Source organism: Pseudochaenichthys georgianus, chromosome 10 (assembly GCF_902827115.2).
Source record: "Pseudochaenichthys georgianus chromosome 10, fPseGeo1.2, whole genome shotgun sequence".
NCBI lineage: Eukaryota > Metazoa > Chordata > Actinopteri > Perciformes > Channichthyidae > Pseudochaenichthys > Pseudochaenichthys georgianus.
Window position 1 is genome coordinate 12,653,053 of NC_047512.1, and position 27,071 is coordinate 12,680,123.

A 27,071-nucleotide genomic window follows, 5' to 3' on the forward strand; every position below is an offset into this window, starting at 1 on the left:
GCATGGAGCAGAAATGTGCAACATGTTGTGCAGGATTTACAATAAAAATCACAATGTATGTAATGTACTGCACTATATATAAATGGATGACATTAAAAAGCTTATTTTATCTTATCGTGTTCTCTTAATATTGCCTATACTCCCGGGAAATGTGCTTTTGGCTTCTCTACAGCAGGTCTTATTTTTGAATATTTTTGACCGGAAGTTAACATTTTTATTTAGTTTTCCTTCACAGCTGGCAGGCAGGGTGCAGCGTAGGTGCTATAAAAATACGCAAACCCCCTTTATATCCTAGGATTATTCACACGTTTCTAAATCTGCTACTGGACAAACACGCATTTTTTTTATTGGCAGCTTCGTTATACACACCCTAAATTATGACAACTTCAGAAACATGAAATATTTGTTTTAAACGTTAGATTTTAGGCTACTGAATGGGCAACATGAGACCGACGGGAGTTCGTGTCGTCGAGTATTTTTGAGTTCACCCCCCCAGTGACACAGGAAGTAGTTTGTAGCGTTTGTTATGAAGTCCCCTCACAGGCTTTCACCGGCTGACACATAAACAACCACACGTTGTGGAGACTTCTCTAAGAAATGCCCTAAAAATCGATAAAAACATGCTGTGTAGAAGAATATGCAGACTGGTTCCCAACGTTTCAGTGCACATGACATTACGGAGGTGAGTCATGCAGTATATCTAAATTAAATACTCACTGTAATATTCAATCACAAACTACGTCATGGTGCTTTCTTGACTACATTTAGTAAATTTACCTAATTCTTGTTGCAGATTTCTTCTGCTTTTCTATACGTGCGCATGTGATTATCACCATGACTATGCACACCATTGTTGCAACTCATAATGACACAGCAGAGGCATTGACCCACCCATTCCCCTGTTGGAGCACACTGGCGCCAGTTTCCTGGTTATGGCTGGTTATTTTAATCCAGCTAACCCGGTGTATGCAAGCTTGCGGCTGCTCTGTCCCCAAAAAGCAACATTTCTCGTCTTTTCTTCGTAGACAAGGAGTAAACATCCGCCGCAGCATGGCCTCAGACACTGCGGGGACGACCCGGTTCGACCTCCTGGTGATAGGCGGCGGGTCCGGAGGTCTGGCCGGGGCTCGCAGGGCATCGGAGCTCGGAGCTTCCGCCGCCGTGATCGAGAGCCACAAACTCGGAGGTACCTGCGTGAGTAAAAAACAACACTGTTATTCATCCCGACTAGAGTCACTGTCTGTGCTGTCACACTGCAGCTTTCACACACACACACACACACACACACACACACACACACACACACACACACACACACACACACACACACACACACACACACACACACACACACACACACACACACACACACACACACACACACACACACACACACACACACACACACACACACACACACGCTGGTGGCCAGGTTCACTGCGAAGCCTCCCGACTCCTTTTGTGGAAGTGTTTTGTGTGTGTTGGGCAAGTTACTTCCAAAATGTAATATATTACATATTACTTATTACTCTCTTTTGAAAGTAATAAGTTACATTACAAAATTACTGTCTCTGAAATGTAATGAGTTACACTACTTTAGTTACTTTTCTAGTTACTTTCACCAAAATAACCGCAAAAGAATGGCTAGGTATTTGAAATGCTAAAATGTAGTTTAGTGCAGCTCATTATACATCCAATGAAGGGCAATGTGGTATAGCATAACAACTGTGTAGGCCATTGAGGCTACTAACAACTTGTATTACACGGGTTAGTTGAATACTCAATTCTGATTGTAAATTCTTAACATGTGACACGTTGTTAATACAGTAGTACAGACCACTGTCAAGGACTCTAATGAAGGTTGCTAAGGAGGATCAAGAAAGAGAAAGGAAAAGAGGTTAAAAGACGGAGCGCTGGACGTCAGATAAATCACCAGAAGAAGGCGGAGAGGAAGTGAATAATAACAGGACACGGAATGGGCTCTGTAGTGTGTTTAGCATATGGCCGTGTGCAGGCCCGGTTCCAGAACAAAATGACTCGGGTTGAATCTGAGATTACAGGGGGCGCAGCAGTAGTAGGTTTACATGAGCAATAGTGGCCGGCAACAGCAATGAAAAATAGCATTGATGGTCCCAATGAACAGATTATGGCATTTGTTATGTTTTGAAACCAAGTGAGAACATTTCAAGTGAGTTAAAAGTGCAATCCTGAAATATCTCATATAGTCCAAAGTGGACTGTGGCAAAGAAAAGCACAAAAGCTTCAAAACTGTACTGATAAAACAAATGAGAACATATTGTAAATCAAGGCAAATATTATTTAAACCAGCTCATGGTTTGAAATGGCAAACATTGAAAAGCAAAAGTATTATTAAAACCATGTAGCCTACTAAACATCACCTTGGTCCCATCATATACTCTGGGAAGAGAACATTTACTGTCCTTGAAAACTGGTATCACATCATCATGTGAGGTTGACTTTGTGACCTGGAGATCATTTCAGCTGCAACATTAGCTTGTTGATAAGCTTGGGATATGAGATCTTTTTGTAGCCATTCGTGGTGAAGGCATCTGTGCTATTGTATGCATTATTTTTTTACCCAACATTTCTACAGGCATGGCAGAATATGGCACTATTTTCACATATTCTAGCCCTTGTCTATTTGTATACCACGAGCTGCAAAATGACCACCTAACCCCACTGTACAGGCGGGTACTTGTTTAGATCTACCTGGGCAGGCTCTGTTTTGCCGTGGTATCCTGGCTGGCACCTGCGGGCCGCAGAGGGGCGGCGTAGTTTCGGGCAACGAAGAGTGCTGCTCCGGGGTTGAGGGCGGCGAGTCAGGCGGGAGTAAGCTAGTGTCCACAACGGAGGGTCACGTGATGTCCCCATCTGACCTGTTGCTACGGTCTGCAGTAGATGCAGTGTTGCTGGCGTTTAGTGATGGTTGCTTTAACCATTTTCGTATAAATGATTATCCACAGATGTGTGTCACTGCTGTGGAAGCACTTTGGAAATGATGCACGCAGCGGAGCAGGTCACGCGCAGCTGACACAATTTGTTGTTAGTATTTTTCGCTCCGTTCTCTTTGTGGAATAGAGGGTGCATAACATTCAACTGCCCCGAAGATCCCGGCGCGAAGCCTGAAGGGTAAACACCAGGTTTACTAATCTACCCGCACAATGTGTCTGGTGTCGGAATGTCTCGCTATGTTAGTACATTGTTAAAAAACAAAACACCATTTAATTTCGGGTTAAAATGTGTTGTAACTGCGTTACTGAGCATTGTAACGGGTAATATATTACCCACATTTCATTAGTAATGCGTTACATTACTTCGTTACAGCAAAAAGTAATATATTACTGTAACTGCGTTACTTTTGTAACGCGTTACACCCAACACTGGTCTTAACAGTTAAATTAAATTGGGTTGACCCTGGTCACCCCTCATAGGTTACTTCATTAAATAGACTAATGGATTCTTTGTGCGCAAGGGGTTCAATGTGAGGAAGATGATTCAAATACACTAGTTGTTATTTTTGGAAAACCTTTTTATTGGAAAGCATTTAATAGTATAGACATTGGAATATGTGAAAATGATATGACAGTATTATCCTGGTCAAAGGAATTGCAAGTTATGATGTCTCTTTGGCACTAAAACATATTGGATCCAATATAACTAATTCATTTTTGTAAATATCCTTGTTAGTTAAAAATTAATAACCTTAAATTAGGTGTTCATAAGGTCACATAAGGTCATAACATATCAATTACTTTTTGTATTTAGTTTTTTTAATATTTAATCATTTTTTGTTTACCATGACAGGAAGATAGATAGGTTTTTTAAAGTAATTAATATAAGGATATTCATGGTTATCTCCAAAATGGAAATTGACAACCATTAGGTTATTGTGATCTGTTATTAAAATCCTATATTGTCCAATCCCTAATATTACGTATTTTGTTCATCCACTCCTTTATCTTTTTAGTTTACCCAACAGATATAGCTAATGAGAAAAATATATCACTGCAGTATGATGTTTCACAACCACTAAAACCACTTCCTGATTGCATAAAGGCAAAACTAGTTAGTCAGATTAAATTCCCAATTTTGCTAATAACTGGGTAAAAAAAACATATGTTACATAATTGTATTTCTATATAAAAACCGTATAACAAGGGATTAATAAATCCAGCCCAATCAAAATTAGGAGTAGCCTCCTTTATAGCCGTTTGTAGCAATAAAGTTTATATTTATTTCATATTTATTGACTTCCAGTGATATTGTATCATGATAATATTGTTAAACTGTGTTATTTTATAGCTGAAAAAGTTACTTAGGGAAGTTTTAACTCTGGGGAGTAGCCTGCATTAAAGTTTTCCTTGAAATAAAACACCTATTGCAACATACTGTGCAAATAGAGCTCCGGTGCAGTGTTTATCTTTTTAAAAGTAGGAAGTTATTTCCTCTAGTTTACATTGAACTAATTTACACTGCTTGAATGTTTTTCAGGTCAATGTTGGCTGTGTCCCCAAGAAGGTACTCCTTTCTTTTCAATGTTGTTGTTATGTGCTGAGTTCACCTTAGAAACATGATCATTTTGACTCCTTATTCACTAGATGTCTTATGTAGTGCCTTGACCTGTCTTCACAGGTCATGTGGAATGCAGCCGTTCATGCTGAGTATCTCCATGATCACAGTGACTACGGCTTTGAAGTTGGAAATGTCCATTTCAGTTGGGAGTAAGTTTCCAGTACCTGTTGGTGTCAGTTTTCGCTTTGTGTAACAACAATGAGCTCTTAGGAAACCTGTCACTGTTGTTCCTGGAACAGAGAGGTGTCCATTTCATTGCACAACTTCTCCGTCTTGTGTTGCTTCACTTTAGCCCACTTCTCTATATTTGCTAACAACACAGTTAAGTCAAGGTGGGAGTTAATGATAAACCTCAGTAAGCCTCATTCAGGCAGTGGTTCTCAAACTGGAGGTTGTGAGATAATGTCTACCAGACAGTTGTGGATAAAAAATGGAAAAAAAATGAAATATGAAATTACACATTTTTGTCGCAATTTCAAATCAGCTGCTGTCTAGAGAAAGTGATGAGTAAGGCAAATATGCAAAGAAACACAATATTCATATAAAGTCCTTTTTGGAATGTATGCACACATGACGACTCCTCCTGAGTGCGTCCTGATGTCTGTGAGACAGAATCTCTTATAGGAAAGATAATTTACAGCTCACACAATGACATTTGGGTCCAGGTGGTCACCCTAAACACTGATCAGATGCCTCCTATACAGGATGCCATAAAAGCCCCCATACAACTTGTTAACTTCCTTCCTCCCTCTCTTTCTGCAGTTGTAACACCCTTCATCTTACCCCTGTGAGCACAGACCAAATGTTCTTATCATACATAAGGATTTAAAACACTTCCAGGATACCACTTTGTTCAAGTAACATTTCGATAGGATTACACTTTATTAAAGCTTTAAATTAAAATGGCTTTTATACTACATCACCTATACAAATATTGAAATGTGTGCTTAAAGTAATCATGTCAAATTTGAACTTTTTCAAAACGGTCAAATAGAGGCGACTTTACTTTGTGTTGTGTAATATTGTATTTTGTTTGCTTTGTCCATCCTTTGTACGCTGCAGGTGCAGGATCAATAGACGGTTATTTTCATAAAATGTAAATTCAATGCAAAAACGATTATCATACTGCTGAACAAGATAATATGATTATAATTTCAGTTTGTGTAGTCCCTCCCAGCATCAACATGACAATAAATATAATAGTATAAAGAAGTACTTATACTTAGAAGTGTACACCTGTTAATGCAGGAAATGCTCTAACTGATGGTTGCCGGATAAAATTCCTGGAAAAAGCAGGAAATTCTGGTTCGCAGTTTTCTGTTTAAAATTACAAAGGAAAGTATGGACAACGTTCAACACTAAATGTTTTATTCTTTAAGTATTTCATCTGATCTGACCACTGAATATACTTTTCTAGAATTGTTAACTGCCAGTGTTTGTGTCTGTTCTAATTATAAATGTATGATTTTAAGGGAAGTGAGTAAATATGGGTTGAAAAACAAACAAACATCTTATCTTTGATAATTTCCTGTGTTTGCAGAGCTCTAAAAACCAAAAGGGATGCTTATATTAGTCACCTAAATCGCATTTATCGCAACAATCTTGACAAAGTAAGTTCAGTATTTATATTATCATTATTATTTTCGTGTTTCTGTTTTCTTCCCTATTTATATATTTAGTATTTTTGGCAGTTTAATTTATTTCCCCCAAATAATTGTTAGACATAATTACAGTTAGAACAATAATGACATATGCTCTACTCCAGGGTAAAATCCAAAACATTCAAGGTCATGCCAGGTTTACAAATGACCCTGAGCCGACGGTGGAGGTGAATGGAAGAAAATACACAGCGCCTCACATCCTCATCGCCACCGGAGGGCAGCCTATCGTGATGACTGATGATGAAGTTCCAGGTAAGACATGCTGTACTTGGATTTGTACTCAGGAAAAGGTAATCATCTTTGTGGATTGTACTCTTGAACATGTGTTTACTGATCATTTCAGGGGGGAGTCTGGGCATTACCAGTGATGGCTTTTTTGATCTTAAAACTCTGCCAAAGTGAGCTTTTTTTATTATCTCTTTGGTTTTTAAACAATGTGTAAAATGGGTGCCTATAATAACACGTTTTGTTTCCCTGACAGGCGCAGTGTCATTGTGGGTGCAGGCTATATTGCAGTGGAGATGGCAGGCATCCTTTCCACCCTGGGGTCCAAAACATCCCTCGTTATTCGACAGACCGGAGTAAGAACACACATAGAATCACAACTAAATATGAAATAATGTTATTCATAGTTATGAAGTTATTAAGTAACCCAAACACATCTCAATTTCTGTTTGTAGGTTTTGAGGAACTTCGACAGCTTTATAAGCGCAAACTGCACCAAAGAACTGCAAAACTCTGGTATAGATTTGTGGAAAAACTCTCAAGTGAAGTCTGTGCGCAAAACAGAGCAGGGACTGGAAGTGACGATCGTCACCAAAGACCCAGAGAAGAGGAACAACGAGGAGAAGATCAGCACCATCCAGGAAGTGGACTGCCTTCTGTGGGCCATCGGCAGGCAGCCCAACACCAACGGGCTGAACATCGACCTGATGGTAACAGTCGTTTTATAATGTTTACAGTGAACTGTGAACCGAGCGAATTACAATCAACAATTAATGAGTGGGGAAAAAAAGGAGATGTTTAATAGACAAAGTAATTTATTATATTTTTCGCATTATTGAGGCATTTCATTTTGCCATTGTGAAGAGTTCAAAACATATACACGGAGTACTACTTAGTTTTGAATTATTTGCTCTTTTTACGATATCTAAATCTTAGATATCTAAATCCAATTGCACACTATTGATAGAAGGTTTATGATGAGGTTACATAAAAAGAGCCCAAATTAGACCTGGAATGGGATCACCTTTAATCAACAATTAGGGATAATCCAGGAACCAGATTAGACAACACTCTTTATTATGTTGTTTGTTAGAGGTGAATCCTTTTTAGCTCAGGGTTAATAGGCATGTTAATTACAGATTAAGGGGGTGGTTAAGCCTTCCTTCTATCAAGTACTACAGTAATGTATGGAAGTGGGCTAATAGGTTTTCTATTGAAGAGACATTTTATTACAAGTTTGAACATAAATATTACCACATATTCTGGATAAATTCTGGATTCTTATTGTCTAACACGTGAGGAATCACTAATGTGTTATTAGACATAATTTAACTAAAGAAAATATGGAGGAAAAGTTATGTGACGTGTCGTTGTCTTAGTTGTTGCCCTGTTTGCAGAGGCATTTCTAGTTTTTTCTCGTGTGAGTATTATGCTTCCTCTGCTCTTTCCTGATTTACGTATAATGCTCCAAGTTTCCACAGTAGGGTGAGTCATTGTTTTTTCTTCCTGTCAACAAAAAAACAAAAGTTTATGTTAAAAATCTACACTGTCTGCAGCTCAGCAACTTGTGATGGTATGAAAGAGAAAATAAATGACCGAAAAGGGAATAAGAGCTTTTATATAAGATGGAAACTCATTCTAAAATTAAACTTCACCTAGATTTCACTTGTCTATGCTTAGATTCACATAGAAAAGGCGGAAGGCCACAACAATAAGACATTTCTCTTTGCTATTGAACATGACAAGACCGTTAAGGCGTAAACAATGTATTTTTAAAATGTTTTCAAGTTGAATAACCTTTATTCCTCATTTACATGAAGGAATAAAGCTTTCAAATATATGGATTGGTAAAAAACATGATCATAATTTCTGATAATTATAGAACAGTGTTTTCTCTCTGCAGGGGTTGGAGACAGATGAAAGAGGCCATATCGTTGTGGATGAGTTTCAGAACACCAACAGACCAGGGATCTACGCTGTAGGGGACGTTTGTGGGAAAGCTCTTCTCACACCTGGTATGAAGCTGACCTGATAACTCAAATAACGTAATGTTTATTAGAGCTACACAGTCAAGTTTTCATTCGAGCGTGGTCGGTATGGGTGTTTAAAGGCTGATGGGCTGAATATCTTGATATTTGTTTTTTGTGATGCCCAAAAGCCATTTTACTTTTGCAAAATTGTCTATGGGTGCATTCACATTATGCAATCGTTTGACTTTATGTTTTATGTTGGATCAGTTGCCATTGCTGCTGGCAGAAAGCTGGCACATAGACTATTTGAGGGCAAGAAGGACTCAAAGTTGGACTACTCGACTATCCCGACAGTGGTGTTCAGTCACCCACCCATCGGAACGATGGGCCTCACAGAAGGTGAGCAGTAATTTCATGATCAAAATAAGTTTCACATTATTAAATTGCCTGTATGTCCAGTTTTACTGTCATCCTGTAAGTTATTTAAGATGAAGTTTATGTACTATAAATTAATCAAAGCTTTACTAAGTAGGGCAATAATTATAATGCTTATTTTTGTTTTTCACAGAGGAAGCTATTAAACTTCGAGGAAAGGAGAACATAAAGGTCTACAAGACTTCTTTCACTCCGATGTATCACGCCATCACGAGCAGGAAGAGTCTGTGCATCATGAAGCTGGTGTGTGAGGGCAAGGAGGAGAAGGTAGGACTCATTAAGTTATTTAAAGCGAATAAAAACATGATCAATGAATGCATCAAAATGTTTAGCATGGGGTGTGTCTAGCCTTTTCTTTGACAGGATTATCCCTACTGCTCTTAATCGGTTCAAACCACAATTTTTGTATCCACCTTTTTTATGCTGTATAATCTACAGCTGACGTCAAAAGGCTCACACCCAGTCTCTGTAGGTTTTCAAAAGGCATTCTGGTAAATGTAGGAAGTAAGCCAAACAAACTACATAATGAGTACATGAGGGAGGTTTAGGAAAAGGATATTGTTTTGAATTGGGAATTAAAAGGTATGTATCAACAGTAGATGCCACTCAGCAGTGAGTTTGGTGTTTCATAATTCCCTTATGTCTTAATGTGTCTTTATTTTTTAGTGTTGTACGTAAACACAAACAATTGCAAAGACTGACTTGTGTCTTCTCCCCAGGTGGTGGGTCTGCACATGCAGGGGCTGGGCTGTGATGAGATGCTGCAGGGATTCTCTGTGGCCATCAAGATGGGCGCTACCAAAGCAGACTTTGACAAGACTATCGCAATTCACCCCACCTCATCTGAGGAGTTTGTCACAATGCGTTAGTGCAAACACAATCTCCATCCTTGCTTCCCTATACGACCAGCAACCCAGACAATCATACCAGGACGGGGTCGCTCCTCTGTACCACTCTTGCATCAGCTTGACGACTTTCTTTCTAAAACGTTCTACTTCCTTTTTCACTCATTTAAGTGACCTTATTTGTGCGCAGTGTTTTATCTTCTCATTTTGACATGAATGGATTATGGCCTTCTTAAACTGTACTGTGGGTCTTGATTTTTGATTGAATACTCTAGATTCCATTTTGATCATCGTGATATGGAAGTGATGGATCTGCAGGTATTGTTGTCAAGTGATTGTATTGGAAAACAAACTACAAAATACCTCTCTCCTAGTGTATGTGTTTGATTTGTCAAGTCATTTGTCCGATGAATATTGCAACACTGCTGCTCCTTAAGGCACATACCTACTACCAATGTGAGGTCACAATGTATCTACTGTACTGTTCTAATCAAAGACTGAATAAATACAAGTTTTTTTTCTTAACTGTTGAGATTCCTTTCTCTTCATTCTGTGACTAAGACTTGTTTTATCCTTTCAATGCTGTGTTGCCAACACCCTTCCCTACTAGTGCCCTTCCCTGTTTAGGTTTCCAATTGACATGGGTTGTGCGATGACAAAGTACATCTCATATTTGGACACGGGAAGCTTTATTTTTGCTCATACCTCAAGTCGATATTACTATTTAACCACTAAAAAAAGACAGGATAACATCTGTGTTAGTTGATGGTTTTAAATGTAGTGTGCAATTGTATATCAATTACCTAACTACTAACAAACTAGTTCATGTTGAACAAAAAAAAAGAAAGTTTAGAAATCAAGAAAAAGCCATTACAATGTTAGACTTATAATTAAAAAAAAATGCTGAGTAATGGGCTAGAATAAATTTCCTGCATACATATGTTTATTAGGGTGGTCCTTAGTGCCATGTACATTTCCGAATGCATTTATTTTAAGCTCCAACCACCGGAATTCGTTATGATAGTCAAGAAAACTCTCCTGGTGAATTTTATTCAAATTCCAACAACATTTACCCCTCGCTCATCAACCTTGGAGTTTAGCCTCACGTAGGGTGGTTCTTAAAATTAAAAGTCGGAAATTCTAAGCTCCAACCCCCATAATTCATTATATCAGTCAAGAAAACTCTCCTGGTGAATTTCTTCACTGACAAATCTGACAAAATGTCCCTCCCTCGTTGACCTGGGCTGCCACACCAGCAGCTACGGTGCTGCAGCTGAGGCTACACTTCAAGGTTGATGAGGGAGGGGTAAATGTTGTCAGATTGAGGAAAAAATTCACCAGGAGAGTTTTCTTGACTAATATAATTAATTATAGGGGTTGGAGCTTAGTCTTTCCGGCTTTTAATTTGAAGGACTACCCTAATGTTTATAAAGTATCCTAGCATGGGCACTTTTGACTTCTGTTTATGTATTACAGAAGGGGAAAACAATTATATTTGGATGTGAAGCTCAGCCAATCATTCAAGGATTTCTACATTTTTAATAATATCACAAACAGTTGCTCTTTTGTTTTTCGTATATGTAGCATAAGTGAGAAAAAAAGTAAAATTGTTAAAGGATACATTTAATTTATGGTTTTAATTAAATATAGGCCTATTTCTAAATGATAAGGGGTGACTAGGGACATGAACATCGGATGACCTTGTTTGTACAGCAGTTTACAGAATATCGCGATACTTGTAAAGATAACACTTAAACGGATTACACTCTCACGAGAAGACAACGGGACTTGTGTCGTCACAGGTCACGTGTGTGTGTTTGTAGCACTTACCATACGTCCATAGCGGCGTATCATCAATTTGACCATACATTCTCAAAATGGATACAGATTATGCAGAACAAACTTCGCAATATTAAGGTATTGGCTATACATTTGAATGACCTCAGCCTACAATACTTGCTATTAGGTGTCAGTTGTTTCTGAGTAATTAAAATGTTACACGGCACTTGTTACTTATGTTGGCTAACGATGCTAGCTTAGCATGCTAGCTGGTTAGGTTAGCCAAGTATTTGGCTCTGTAGCCGCCGGGGTTGGTGGCGCTGCAACTGCGTTCGTGCTAGCCGGCCGGCATACACAATATTTGATGAGCAAATGTACTATTACTGACCAACAGAAACAAATGCTAGCTGTGTTAATAGTTTGCTAACGGTACTGCTTGAGGTGTTGACATGTCTCCATGTTGTTAATCTGTCTGAACTGGGTTAAGTTGACATGCTAACCTAACGTTGACCGGGCTATCCGCTTCTCTGCACAGCAAGTTCCAGCCTTTCGGAACCGACCCCCGCTACAGCGAGGATGTTCCCCAGCCTGGCCCACCGACCATGGCATGCCTTCTGCAGGGTGTCCATGCAGAACAGGGCGCCCCTGTCACAACGCTCCCCGAGGCTTCCCCAGCTGTGCCACGGTGAGGACACTTGTACTTTTATATCTATCTATTTAATTGGGAGATTAATGTCTACTTTCTTTCAAGAGAGACCTGAGAACAAGTCATATAATTTACAAGAAGACATAAGCAATCGTCAGAAGATTAAGCTTTACATCTCCAAGGTTGTCTAAATGTAAAAAGTGCACAGTACCTGAAACCAGCACTTCCAACATAAGTGCGTACATAATCAGAACCATTTATTATTTGCACAGCGGGGACATAACGGGTAGAGAAGACTGACAATAAGAAACAGTAGCTAACTGATAAGTACTCTTCCAATCCATGTCTACAAATCAGTAGCAGCATTTAAATAGCTAAGTGAACATTAAGGTTTGAGATGTATTACAATTATGTTTTGCACATTTAAATGATGATGATTGCACAGTAGAATTACCAAAAAAGTGTACACATTACAAATTTATTGCACCAGATTTTAACAGTCGGTATTGGGATATCAAATAAGAGGTTAAGCAGTTGCTGGACCTTGTACTGTAGTACGGAGATATTAATGATCGGTGTGATGTAGTTGGGAAGCTCTAACAGTAGGGTGTAAATCACAAGCTTCCGTAAATTAGTCAACGATATTATATCCGAAAGTCTGCCATAATGTTGTTTTGAGACTATTCATGGGACTGGTATTTATATGGGAAGATATGATATGCCAATCAACACAGTAACATTTGTATCTACTCACAAAAGCAACTACAATATGACTTCACAATTGTATAACTAGGCTTTTACAGACATTGGAAGAATCTCATAATTTTAGGAGTAAACGTAGACGTCCTATTGTTCACTAGAAAGAGCCACTTTAACCATGTTTAAGTGCAAATGTTTTTTAGGTGCACTAGGGGCGGACACATACTTGTTATAGGTATTTATAAATAAAGATATATCTTTAAAATCCTATGTAGTGATGTTATGTATGCATCCATGATATTGGACAGTTGGTCCTTGAATTAATACAGATTGATGGATTATTTTTTACACCCTTATTAAATGGAAAGCTTTAGAAATAACATACGATTGATATTGCGTCTGGACTGTATCAGAGTGATATTAGAGGATAGCTGAAGCATTACGTACATTATGGCTCTTACTACGCTTTCTTTGCAGTGCAAGAAAACAAACTGTTGTCATACAATCTGTTTGCAGGTTGGCAGAGCGCAGGCGTACACAGCATGTGGTTCAGCCTTCCAGACTGCCGTGTTGCTTCTCTAGGGCTGGGCAAGGTGCAGTACTACTCTACCTCTGGCTCCAGTAAAGATGATCCCCCAAAACCTGCATCAGGCGATGCTCCGTCAGCAGAACAGATCCTGTCTGCTGCTTCCATCCCAGTTCCAACAGGTGAATAACTTCAATGTTCCACGATAGTACAGCAGTGTTTAGATGTTTAAAGACTGTCAATTGTTGGCATTTTGTGCGTCATTGCATTATGTACACTAGTTTTTAATACTTTCTAGGAATGCACAAAACTCAGTACTTCTAACTCATTTGGTTTGATACTGATACACTCGGATATTTATCCAAACCTCATTGGAGGAAAGGTTAACCTCATCTTGTAATAGAACTAACATGTTATACCCACTGTCATTGAGATCTCCCACTGGCAGACATAACATACTGAATTTACCCTGGGAAAATTAGAAAACAGTTTAACTTATGTTACACGTAAAACATGCCATATTTATTTTTGGGTAATATTGGATGTTTTATTTTATTTCTGGCCAATAATAACATTAAAATGCCTTTTTTATCTGCTGGTACCAATATCCCAGCATCCCTATCCTCTTTTTAAAGTTCTCAAAAGTAGATTTTAGTGTGCCCTGTCAACCAAAGTACGTAGACGTTTTGTTAATGTTGTTGCCTATAATAATTTCTCACTGGTTAACGTCTTTGGTTACATTAAAACATTTTCTCTCACAGCGCCAACACCTCAGGGGCTGACGAAAACTGAGACAATTCAGGTGAAAGGTAAGGAACAACATCTGTGCATGTTTGACATTACACAGACCTGCTGACTTACACTGTATTTAGCTTTTATTTGTACTATCTTTGTAATGTGTGCACGGTTATGTGGCTTGGTCAAGATTAAAGGCTAATGAATGCGGATTAAACTCTTCATTTTTTCCCTCTGTTGTCACATGCAGTTCGGGCAGTCCTGAAGAAAAGGGAATATGGAGCCAAGTACACAATAAACAACTTCATCACAGCAGTCAGAGCCATGAATGAGTTCTGCCTCAAACCAAGGTACCTCCTGTTCCTCAAACTCAATTTCATTTATGTAGAATACAAAGCAATACTGAACTGTCGCCATGACACATTTTGAATGATCAGAGTTGAAAAGGGCTAAAAGAGTTTGTCAATTGATCCATGAGATGTTTGACAGAATACAAGGTCAAAACAAATGCTCTCTGATTCCAGCCCCTGACATTAGATTAGTTGCTGCCTTTCTTTATCATTGATTGTCGTACAGTTTATGTTTTTTTCTTTCTTTCTGTCAAACAAAAGAAGATGTAAAGACACCACATTTTGTCTGTACAAAGTTGCAATGCTCGTTTTTGATCGCTTAATCCCACGAAAAATCTGAAGGTTCTCGATTTAAAGGAAAAAAATGATTTGTTTCAGCACTAGTAATAAATGCTCTTCTGTTCAGTTTAACCATGTTCAGTACTCGCTGAGATACTGGCAGACCACAACACACATTCCTTTGTTAATAGTTAAAGGTCCCATTACATGCTTTTCTGGTTATTACCCGTCCCCTTGTGTGTTATGTAGCTTTTTCTGCATGTAAACGGTCTGCAGAGTCACAAACCCTCAAAGCACACCCTGTAGCGAGTAAAACTCTAACACAGAAAATACCTGTCTATGCTGCCCCAGAACGCCTCGTTGGAGATTTCTCTTTTTCCATTGTTTACTTCTTGAGTATAGTGACGTATTTGGGTATAGTGACGTAACGTAACGGCACCGCAGATTGGTCCAAGCCGTTACGGACTTCCTCACACACACACACACACACTCTGCGGGACGTTGCGAGGCTCGCTGCTGCGAGGAGCGAGACGCTCTGAACTGGCTCACTGGTGTGGGGTCGGCGAAACACCGCGGAACTCAGCCTGGGCACACACTCCCAGCCAGGCTGCGTGTGTGCGTGTGTTTCGGGCTGTGTTTCGGGCTGTGTTTCGCTGTGTCTCGCTGTCTCGCAGACGGCCACTGGGCTCACAGGGAGGGGAGGGGCAGGAGCTCCAACAAGCCGTTTAGGACAGAGAGTGAATACACATACTTTACAGAGATGCTGTATGAGAAACTAATGTGAGTTTGTAAAATTGCACAATATACATGTATTCTAGTAGACCTCAACAATGGAATTATGATCAGTAGAAATGGCCATGACATGGGACCTTTAATAAGTAAGCATGCTGTTGTGGTTAGCTCATTTAAAACTGCCTAGCATCATTTAACTCGGGTCTTTCTAAATCTTTTTCTCCCCCTTTTATGTTGACAGTGATCTGGAACAGCTCCGGAAGATCAGGAGACGCAGCCCCCACGACGACACCGAGGCGTTCACTGTGTTTCTGCGCTCGGACGTGGAGGCCAAGTTAGTTCTATGCACTTCTGAAATATATAGAATATAAACACCAGATAACTTATACAGTCCACCAATTTTCTCTATAACTTTTGTTGATGTGTTTATTTCTCTCTGTGACTGTTAGAGCTCTGGAGGTGTGGGGAAGCCATGAAGCTCTAGCTCGAGAGAAAAATGTCAGGAAAGAAGTGGAGAGAGAGTACCAAGAGAGTAAGTGTTTGGTTTTTCCTGGCATCATGTGCGTCTTTTTGAAAATGTATTAATGATGTTGTAAGCAAAAGTTCAAAAATGTCTTTATGGCAACATGTTTGATGAGAAGAGCGAAACCTTTTCTATACAGCAGGTTAGCTTAGCTTAGCACAAAGACTACAAACAAGGGGTAAATAGTTCGCCTGAGTTAACTATAAATGTAACTTAATATAATAGCCAACGTTTTTACAAATTACCAAGTGTAATATCTCGCTCCAAATCAAAACCCAAGTGAAACAATGCAATCACAGTTCAGTTATTCAGGGGGTTATGTGCTTAATATTTGTATAACCTGATTGTTTCAATACTGTTATTAATATTTTATTCCATGAACTGTTGGACATATTGGTTTATCTGTTTCTCTTATTCACTGATAAGCAGATATTTTTCGGAATCAACAGCTGTTGAAGGAATACAAAGACTTTTGGGGAAACACTAAGGTGAGTGCTTTTTTCCTGCCATTTCTTTTGATAATAGGATCACTTCTCCACAGCACGTTTTATATGTAAAAGAGACAGTGATGTGGATATTAGTGGTGTTGTATTTGTGTGACCTTTGTATCTGTAACCAAGGTCACTGCATCTATATATCAATATAGAATTTGGCAGAGCTAGATTTTCCCAATATGTGTATATTACATTGTATATAAACTACTTATAAAGCTAAACATGGAGAAGCAGCATTTAGTTCCTGCAGGTCAGCTGCAACTGTTAATACTTTTAAATCGAGATTAAAAACGTATCTTTTTGACGCTGCATTTGGATGAGTTGTTCAAATTCAAACTGCAGTATGGCTTTTATCCATGTATTTTATACCTGTTGTTTTTATTTTATTATCTTTGCTTTTTAAATGCCATTTTATAATGTGCTTCCACTGTATTTATTCTTAAATGTCTTTTATTTTATTTTGTAAAGCACCTTGGGTTGCCGTGTGCTGAAAGGTGCTGTATAAATAAACTTGCCTTGCCTTATATTAATGATGGTTGCTATGTATCTTTGCTTTTCCTTTGTTCGATAAAGCCTCGATCGGGCCCGAGGGCAACTTTCCTCGAAGGACCAGGAAAGGTGGTCATGGTGGCTATTTGCATGTAAGTCTAAATACTCGCCCTTGTTTCTGACTAACTAGGTTACTTTATACACAAAGTGGGGATATTGGATTAGAGAGGAACTGACTATCAAATGCTAACTTTTGGGAAACTGCACAAAATGGTTGACTACATGTGGAAGAAACATACGTTCAATTAATCGTATTTTAATCTCGATTACGATTTTAGCTTGCAACGATTACGAAAACAACGTAATCAAAATAAAACGATTTTTAAAAAAAACGTTATTTTAAAAAACTAAATGTTTTATTGGTTTTTCAGTTGAATTATACTTAAAGTTCAGGGTAATCAACTGTTAAAAACATACTGTTCACATTTTTTGGATGTTTTCAAAGTAAATGGATAATTGTTTTTTATTCATTGTGATATCAATTATTGACCAAAAATAATCGTGATTATGATTTTTGCCATAATCGCACAGCCCTACGTTCACTTTATATCTCTAATGCACATAAAGATCCTCGACTGTACAGTTTTCAAACTCAATAAAGATTTAGAAGAAAGTGAGATCTTGTATCAGGACCTGCACGGGTCCTTGTCTCACATGAGATTCCTCTGCCTATTGAATTAGGATGATTGTGTTAGAGGACATGTGCAGTCACATGAACAGCAGCACGTTTCCTTCACTTATGCACAAGGAAGCACGGGACTCAGTGAGTCAAGTGCTGCGTCGAGCAGAGGTCCAGTTTGTGTGTACATGCTGTGAGCTCTGATGTAAGCTAAAATGGTTTAGTAACGGATATCTAAGCTAGCTAATACATCTGTAGACAGCTTTAGTCAGAACTAGTGCTGTGCTAGATGATGAAGGTTTCATTGCCCTCTGTGTGCTTCATCTACTCTTTGTCTCTCTCTGCAGCAATGGGTTGAACTTCATCTTTAAGCTCCTGGCTTGGGTCTACACTGGATCAGCCAGCATGTTCTCAGAGGCCATCCACTCTCTGGCCGACACCTGCAACCAGGCTCTGCTCGCCCTGGGGATCAGCCAGTCGGTCCGCAACCCTGATGCCGGGCACCCGTAAGCACCGCACCTTACTATACTGTAACGAAAAGCACGTCCCAAGAAAAACAGTCACCAAAGAGTAAAAATATAGGTCTAAGTCTACAGATTAGAAGTTTGCAGAAGAATCCTTTGAATCCTTTGCAAACAGCATCCTTGCAGAACGTCGTTGGTGTGTCACCTTGTCAAAATAGTATTGGACTAAATGTTATTGAAGAACCAGACTTGCTTTTTGTTGACCCTTCGTATTTTCCAGGTATGGCTTCTCCAACATGCGCTACATTGCCTCCCTGATCAGCGGGGTGGGCATCTTTATGATGGGAGCGGGCCTCTCCTGGTACCATGGCATCATGGGCCTGCTGCACCCACAGCCCATGGAGTCTTTGTTATGGGTGAGTGTCTGTTGTTTTGACTCAGTCTGTAATACACGATAAATAAAGGATGATAATGACCCAAGACGTTGCATTTCTGTGTTACAGGCCTACTGTATTTTGGCCGGCTCGCTGGTGTCTGAAGGAGGTATCTAACCTTCTACATCTTTGATGACAATTTGACATCAAAAACACTGCATTTTGTACTGAAACATCTCTTTGTATTTTCTCCTTCCAGCCACGTTACTAGTCGCCATCAATGAGATAAAAAGGAGTGCCCGGATACATGGAGTATCTTTTCATGAATATGGTATGTCATACTGAAATATTTATCTTAGTAATTGTTGCATCTGATTCCATTTTCACATTATTGATCAGACAGCATTTCCCCATGAGGATGATTTCCAACTGAAAGCATATGACACAAAAGTGTTCAAATGAAACTCAAGGTGTTGATTTGATCCGGTCAGATGTGAGGTTGAGGCAAATAGCCAAGTCAAGTCGATTCAAACTATATAGCCCAATATCACACCAACCTTTAACAGGCTTTACGATATGCACAGCATACAAGACTAAACGCGGCTTACACCCATGCTTCACAGTGTTTCCCACAGAATTTGAATCTATTTGTGAGGGCACCGCACCCCCCCCCCACCCCCCCGGCAAGAAAAGCCTAAGGCCCCTTAACCAGTGTTTCCGCCATACCAGGGCTGAGAGGGCGTCCACCCCGAGAGCGGGAGGTGTGACGTCACGTTGTGTCAATTGAGCCGTCCCTTTATAGATACTATCTCTTTACGTATTAGTGATGGGAATTCCGGTTCTTTTTAGTGAGCTCACTAAGAAGAGCCGGCTCTTTCGGCCCCTAAACGGCTCTTCATTTTACCACAGTGTACCACGGAGGCTCCGGCGCGTGCTCCACTAGCACCCCCCATGAAGGCTCGCTGGCAGTACACTTTCCGACACAGGAACACGCTTTGCTGGCGGCGAAAAGAATCCCACCAGACTCTTTGCCCCTCCAACGGAGGGATGTCCTTGTCCTTTTTCCTTTTCCTCATTTCAAGCTATAAAAACTCTCGATCTTCTCTCGAATTTTTTTTTTTGGACGTCAAATGACGGCAAGATTCCCCCCTGGCGGAAACGCTGCCCTTAACCTATTCGGGTGGCCCATGCATCCACCCCCCCCTCAAATAAGAAAATACATGCGAGTTCATGGCTACTGTAGACAACGTTCTTGTTGCTCTGTGCTGCGTTGTTAATGAGACACACCGGAGTTGAGGATCTGTGGGGTTTGTTCTCCCAAAAATCTCATTTACAATTTACAAATGAATCGATGTTTGGGAAACACTGCTTCAAATACGGAAGTTCCTCATAATGTTTACAGAGGAAAAAGGACAGAAACCCTCAGGGAGGAGGGGGAGTGAGACACAAGACTTCCTCTCCACCATTATGAGAACAGGCTACACAAACAAACCAAAGCAAAAGTGAAGCGCTCCACTCACACAGATAGAAGAATGAAACCAACACACAGAGGGAGAAAAAGAAGGTCCCAGGTGTCAACAGGTCTTGTTGTGTCCCTTCGTAGAGACAGAGTCATTCAGGCAGAGTTCCTGAAGAAAAGTCTGACTCAAATCATATCGGCGATAATGCTACAAACGAAACCAAGAAACACACTTTTAACATATCATGTCAATCAACGCCAGTCTCTTAATGGACATATCTGGATGTTCAGGATTTGGTTGATGTTTACCGTGTTTTCTTTGTGTGTGCAGTCATGCAGAGTCGAGACCCCAGCACTAACGTGGTGCTGCTGGAGGACGCTGCTGCTGTGTTAGGAGTCATCATGGCTGCCAGCTGCATGGGGCTCACCTCCCTCACAGGTACAGACACAAATATATTGTAAATATATAATCCCAAGTCATGCAATGTAATGAGTTGTTATTTTCCATCCATCCATCCATCCATCTTCTCCCGCTTATCCGTGGTCGGGTCGCGGGGGTAGCAGTTCCAGCAGAGAGCCCCAAACTTTCTTTTCCCTGGCGACATCAACCAGCTCTGACTGGGGGATCCCAAGGCGCTCCCAGGCCAGCGAAGAGATATAATCCCTCCACCTGGTCCTAGGTCTACCCCTTGGTCTCTTCCCAGCTGGACGTGCCTGGAACACCTCCCTAGGGAGGCGCCCAGGTGGCATCCTAACTAGGTGCCCGAACCACCTCAACTGGCTTCTTTCGACGCGAAGGAGGAGCGGCTCAACTCCGAGTCCCTCCCTGATGACCGAACTTCTCACCTTATCTCTAAGGGAGACACCAGCCACCCGGCGTAGGAAACCCATCTCGGCCGCTTGTATCCGCGATCTCGTTCTTCCGGTCATGACCCATCCTTCATGACCATAGGTGAGGGTAGGAACGAAAATGGCCCGGTAGACAGAGAGCTTTGCCTTCCGGCTCAGCTCCCTTTTCGTCACAACGGTGCGGTAAAGCGACTGCAATACCGCTCCCGCTGCTCCGATTCTCCGGCCCATCTCACGCTCCATTGATCCCTCACTCGAGAACAAGACCCCGAGATACTTGAACTCCTTCACTTGGGGTAAGGACTCATTCCCTACTTGGAGTGGACAGTCCATCGGTTTCCTGCTGAGAACCATGGCCTCAGATTTGGAGGTGCTGATCCTCATCCCAGCCGCTTCACACTCGGTTGCGAACCGATCCAGTGAGTGCTGAAGGTCGCAGACCGATGAAGCCATCAGAACCACATCATCTGCAAAAAGCAGTGGTGCAATCCTTAGTCCACCGAACTGCAGACCCCCCCCCCCCCACGACTACGCCTCGAAATCCGATCCATGTATATTACAAACAGGATTGGTGACAAAGCGCAGCCCTGGCGGAGGCCAACCCTCACCGGAAATGGGTCCGACTTACTGCCGAGGACCCGGACACAGCTCTCGCTTTGGGAGTACAGAGATTGGATGGCCCTGAGTAGAGACCCCCTCACCCCATACTCCCGCAGCACCTCCCACAGTAACTCCCTGGGAACCCGGTCATACGCCTTCTCCAAGTCTACAAAACACAGACCGGATAAGCGTACTCCCAGGCCCCCTCCAGGATCCTTGCGAGAGTAAAAAGCTGATCCGTCGTTCCACGACCAGGACGGAATCCGCATTGTTCCTCCTCAATCTGAGGTTCGACAATCGGCCTGACCCTCCTTTCGAGTACCTTGGAGTAAACTTTCCCGGGGAGGCTGAGTAGTGTGATGCCTCTGTAATTGGCACACACCCTCTGATCCCCCTTTTTGAAAAGGGGGACCACCACCCCGGTCTGCCACTCCTTCGGTACCGTTTCCGACTTCCACGCAACGTTGATGAGACGTGTCAACCATGACAGTCCCTCAACACCCAGAGCCTTCAGCATTTCCGGGCGGATCTCATCCACCCCCGGGGCTTTGCCACTGTGGAGTTGTTTGACGACCTCAGTGACCTCCCCCCGGGAGATTGGCGTTGATCCCCCGTCATACTCCAGCTCTGCCTCTAACATAGAGGGCGGAGTTGTCGGGTTCAGGAGTTCCTCAAAGTGTTCCTTCCAACGTCCCAACACTCCATCAGTTGAGGTCAACAACGTCCCATCCTTACTGTACACAGCTTGGATGGTTCCCTGCTTCCCCCTCCTGAGGTGTCGGACAGTTTTCCAGAACAACTTTGGTGCCGCCCGAAAGTCCTTCTCCATGTCTTCTCCGAACTTCTCCCACACCCGCTGCTTTGCCTCGGCCACGGATGAGGCTGCTGCCCTTCGGGCCTGTCGGTACCTTGCAACTGCTTCGGGAGTCCCCCGGGATAACAAATCCCTGAAGGCCTCCTTCTTCAGTCGGACGGCTTCCCTGACCACCGGTGTCCACCAGGAGGTTCGAGGGTTACCGCCCCTTGAGGCACCTAAGACCTTGAGACCACAGCTCCCCACCGCGGCTTCGGCAATAGAGGCTTTGAACACCGACCACTCTGGTTCAATGTCCCCAACCTCCACAGGAATGCCCGAAAAGCTCCGCCGGAGGTGTGAGTTGAAGGCCTCCTGAACTTGGGCCTCCTCCAGACGTTCCCAGTTCACCCGAACTACACGTTTGGGCTTACCAGGTCTATCCAGAGGCTTCCCCCGCCACTCGACCCAACTCACCACCAGATGGTGATCAGTTGACAACTCCGCCCCTCTCTTTACCCGAGTGTCCAAAACATACGGCCTCAGGTCCGATGATACGATAACGAAATCGATCATGGACCTTCTGCCTAGGGTGCTCTGGTACCACGTACACTTATGAGCATCCTTATGTTCGAACATGGTGTTTGTTATGGCCAATCCATGACTAGCACAGAAGTCCAGTAACAAACCACCACTCCGGTTCGGACAGGGGGGCCGTTCCTCCCAATCACGCCCCTCCAAGTGTCTCCATCATTGCCCACATGTGCGTTGAAGTCTCCCAGCAAGACTAAGGAGTCCCCTTCAGGAGCCCCATACAGGACTCTTTCCAGGGTCTCCAAGAAGGCCGAATACTCTGAACTGCTGTTGGGTGCATAAGCACACACAACAGTCAGTGTTTTCCCCCCCATAACCCGCAGGCGTAGGGAGGCAACCCTCTCGTCCACTGGGGTAAACTCCAACAACGAAGCACCTAACCGGGGACTTGTGAGTATCCCCACACCCGCCCGGCGCCTCACACCTTGAGCAACTCCGGAGAAGAATAGAGTCCAACCCCTATCCAGAAGTAAGGTTCCAGAGCCGACGCTGTGCGTAGAGGTGAGCCCAACCAGATCCAACTGGTACCGCTCCACCTCCCGCACAAGCTCCGGCTCCTTCCCCCCCAGAGAGGTGACGTTCCACGTCCCCAAAGCCAGCTTCTGCCGCCCGGGTCTGGTCCGTCGAGACCCTCCGCTTTCACTGCCACCCGTCTGGCAGCGCACCCGACCCCATCGATGTTTCCCGTAGGTGGTGGGCCCGTGGGACAGAGAAGCGGAGGTGTTGCCCACGTTGCCTTTTCGGGCTGGGCCCGGCCGGGTTCCGTGGCAAGCCCGGCCACCAGACGCTCGCCGACGAGTCCTCCTTCTGGGCCTGGCTCCAGAAGGGGACCCCGGGCTTCCTCCGGGCCGGGTATCCTCACTTCTTGTTTTTCCTTTCATGAGGTCTTTTGAACCAATCTTAGTCTGGCCCCTTGCCTGAGACCAATTTGCCATGGGAGACCCTACCAGGAACACAAGGTTCCAGAGTTGTTATTTTATTGCTTCTTTTTAGACTACTATTACTTTGGGTTTATTACTGGGTTGATTTCTCTCATGTTTCCTTACTTTGGTCTCCTGTCAATGTGGCAATGATCCAGATGTATTTCACTCTTTTCTATCTGCGTCCTTTCCCCTGTCCTCTGCAGGTAACCCTTACTACGACAGTTTGGGGTCTCTGGGGGTGGGCACCCTGCTGGGCGGCGTCTCAGCCTTCCTCATCTACACGAACACAGAGGCTCTGCTGGGCCGCTCCATCCAGCCCGACCGCGTGCAGAAGCTCACCGAGTTCCTGGAGAACGACCCTGCAGTGAGGTCAGTGAGTGGACACTGCGGGGCTCACACTGATGTCCATGGACACAGTCGGGCTTAAAATAGATTTACTGGTGTTTACATGCAACCGTCTTCAGGGCCAGCTGAGCAGGGGAAAGGGATTCTGGTTAATACTCCTGTCCCAGCATGCATTGCATTCACTTTGAGAAATGAAACAGTGTGGTCTTAAGTCTGTAGGATAGGATTTTCTAATCCACTAAAAGTATTCAGTAACAATGTGACCATGTTAAAGAATGATAGTTTACCTACCCACATCACCTGAATGATTCCTAAATGATTATTTTCTTACGAACAGGGCGATCCACGATGTGAAGGCCACTGATCTGGGGCTGAGCAAAGTCCGCTTCAAGGCTGAAGTTGACTTTGATGGTCGAGTGGTGACACGTTCTTATCTGGAAAAACAAGACATTGACCTGATCCTCAATGCAAGTTGTTTATTATTTATATTTGTATACCTCCTTCCTTTGAAATACACATGTTGTATAAAACAGCTTTCCTTTCTTTAACTTTTTTAACTTCCAAGGTTGACTTCTACCTTTTTATTACTTTTTATTGCCTACTATTAATCGTAGGCAATAAACACGTCTTTGATGCCAACATAAAATGAGTCGTTACAGAGTGAACAAAATGTTTTTGCTTTCCTACCTACAATTGTACCTCCGAGAGTTTTCCCAAAACAGCCCTTACAATGCAGCTCAGACGGTGACTTTGAACAAATGTGTGCCCACAAACTGAATGGGGAAATCCTAAATGACCCTCTTCGGTCTGGTTGAAGCCGTTCTGACGGAACATCTTTTTTTTTTTTTTATTGGGAAAAGGAATCTTGTCAAACCTGAACTTGACTCATGAAATAATTTGCCAGATTTAATTATTCATCTTTAAAGCTTACATTTTTCTCTATTTTTTTTTTCTGTCTGCAGGAGATTCAGCTGGTGAAGACCCCCGAGGAGCTGGAGAGCTTCATGCTGAAACACGGGGAGAACATCATCGACACCCTGGGAGCCGAGGTGGACCGCTTGGAGAAAGAACTCAAGGTACTGAAATGATAACAATAAAAACTCCTATTTGCAGCATTTCAGCATTTCAGCATGGTATTCCTTGTATTCATCATTGAAATGTATCTGCACAGCAGACACATATGTTTATGTAACCTGGTTTTGTTCCTCTGCAGCAACGTAACCCGGAGGTCCGTCATGTAGATTTGGAGATTCTATAATACCTGTTGGGTGTCTGCTGAGGAACATCATGCTGTAACAAGAAGAGCAGAGGGTGAAGGAGGGTCCCGCTATCTGCCTCCAATCCTGACCACCAAGAACAAACCTCCGTCTCTGCACAACTCATCAAGTCTTACTGTAGAACAGACCGTAACCATACCCGAGGACAGTGATTGGGACATTTATTTGCTTTCTTGTGATGCTTGAACTTCGATTAGCCGAGAACTCATCCTGCCAGAGATGCACCTTCACATTCGAGTGCGAGTGTTTCTGGCTGAGGACTAAGAACTGTTATTGTTCTCCTTGAATTTAAAGAGATATGTAAATCTCTGTTGTAGTTCACGTCCATCTCTTACAGTTTAGTCTTCTGGTTGTTTGAACTCACATTCCTGTGTGAATGTGTTTGGATTTGGTTGAAAACACACCAAAAAACAAAACAACGGACAGGATCAGTATGATGTACTAGACTTGAACTTCATTATATTGTGATGCTTGAGCCACAGTAATGATAACAATACATTACGTTTATAAAGCGCTTTTCCTCGTGCTCAAAGCGCTTAGTGACTGTTTCCTTCAGTCAAGAGGAAACCCGAGCGATACATATTCAAACGATGTATTTACCTGCTAGACAATATTAGATAGGTTTTTTCTTTTAATGTGAAAAAATGACAGAAGTGAAAACAATGAAGAGAGTTTGCGATTAATAGATTTTATCTATGCTATTACAGCGAGGAAAATACAAATAAAAAGGCGTGATTAAGACTTTTCATTTTATTATAAGCTAGTGAGTTAAGGTTAAATACAGTAGTACTTATTAAGCTTAAGCAAACAAATAGAAATCACTTGAAGTCAATATATTCCTGCGATATTATGAAGACAATTTGAGAATCTAACTAACAAATACATTAATTATCCATTTATTGGACATCTTGGTCTTTATATAAGGTCAACTTGAATGTGTGATCATAGTTCCAAGCCAAGAAATGAAATGACAGGCAGTGGCATCTCTCTCTTTCACTTCATTACTCTCTGCCAGCTCCTTAGCGTTGATGTTCTCATGGGGTCAGCAGCTGATCACCAGGTGGCTGTTGCTGCTGATCCAAAGATGAAGTGATGGAGGGATGCACAAGTGTAAATAAGATATCCATATTGAAAAATGATTGGACCAGCCCCATCTCAAACATGTTTTTAATAATGCATAATGACACCCCGGTACAGTTTGTATTAAACGATCAAGTGAACTATCTCCTACTTGGTGTTACTGCTGAATATTGTGTGTGCATCATACAGTGACTTTGCTTTTGGCTTTTCATTCTGCATTTACTTCAGCCGGTCGCCTTCCTGCTTCAACTTTCTTTCAGGAGGTCGGGCCGGGAGAGCTCTGCTGGGACGGTGGATATATATTTTTGAAGGTGTTAATAGTGTAATCATATTTTCCCGTCGGTTGTAACATGTTGCTGAAGGAGTTGGAATAAATTTGTAATAATTTATTAAATTATTTTGCTTTCCTTTTCTGTCAAGTGGTCAGATTTCATTTACTGCTTCATGTGTGTGTACTGTAGTATGAGATTTAGGACACAATTAATCAAGATGTTGGATGTCTTGTAGGAGACCATACCTAGATTTGATCCCCAATAAATGCTCTTTGGATGCATTGAGAATCTTCTGGAACAGCCAAAAGGTACATTGTGTTGAATTTTGTTTTTTTGATTGGATTATATTTCCTGTTTAGAGCTCAGATGGTTGACTGGAAT

General features: G+C 41.9%; 2 protein-coding genes across 3 annotated transcripts; both read left to right on the forward strand.

Annotated features, from left to right (window-relative positions):
- Positions 1-293: 293 nt before the first annotated feature.
- gsr (glutathione reductase) lies at positions 294-10,254 on the forward strand. The gene is made up of 13 exons (XM_034092118.2): positions 294-682; positions 1,026-1,194; positions 4,513-4,539; positions 4,654-4,742; positions 6,134-6,203; positions 6,359-6,506; positions 6,598-6,652; positions 6,736-6,835; positions 6,935-7,189; positions 8,383-8,494; positions 8,717-8,848; positions 9,018-9,151; positions 9,604-10,254. The coding sequence occupies exons 1-13, from the start codon at positions 621-623 to the stop codon at positions 9,751-9,753; spliced, it is 1,503 nt and encodes a 500-aa protein (XP_033948009.1). The 5' UTR covers positions 294-620; the 3' UTR covers positions 9,754-10,254.
- A 1,286-nt stretch (positions 10,255-11,540) lies between these two features.
- slc30a9 (solute carrier family 30 member 9) lies at positions 11,541-26,833 on the forward strand. 2 transcript variants are annotated; one of them, XM_034093019.2, is made up of 18 exons: positions 11,541-11,646; positions 12,044-12,193; positions 13,370-13,561; positions 14,141-14,188; positions 14,365-14,464; positions 15,717-15,809; positions 15,925-16,007; positions 16,425-16,486; positions 17,066-17,133; positions 18,008-18,166; positions 18,405-18,540; positions 18,628-18,667; positions 18,758-18,829; positions 20,289-20,396; positions 23,920-24,085; positions 24,399-24,528; positions 25,024-25,137; positions 25,275-26,833. In XM_034093019.2, exons 2-18 carry the CDS (start codon positions 12,085-12,087, stop codon positions 25,317-25,319), a joined length of 1,725 nt encoding a protein of 574 aa, XP_033948910.1. In that variant the 5' UTR covers positions 11,541-11,646; positions 12,044-12,084; the 3' UTR covers positions 25,320-26,833. The 2 variants fall into 2 exon arrangements, with proteins under 2 accessions (XP_033948910.1, XP_033948911.1); XM_034093020.2 differs by having other exon boundaries at positions 16,428-16,486.
- The last annotated feature ends 238 nt before the right edge of the window (positions 26,834-27,071 follow it).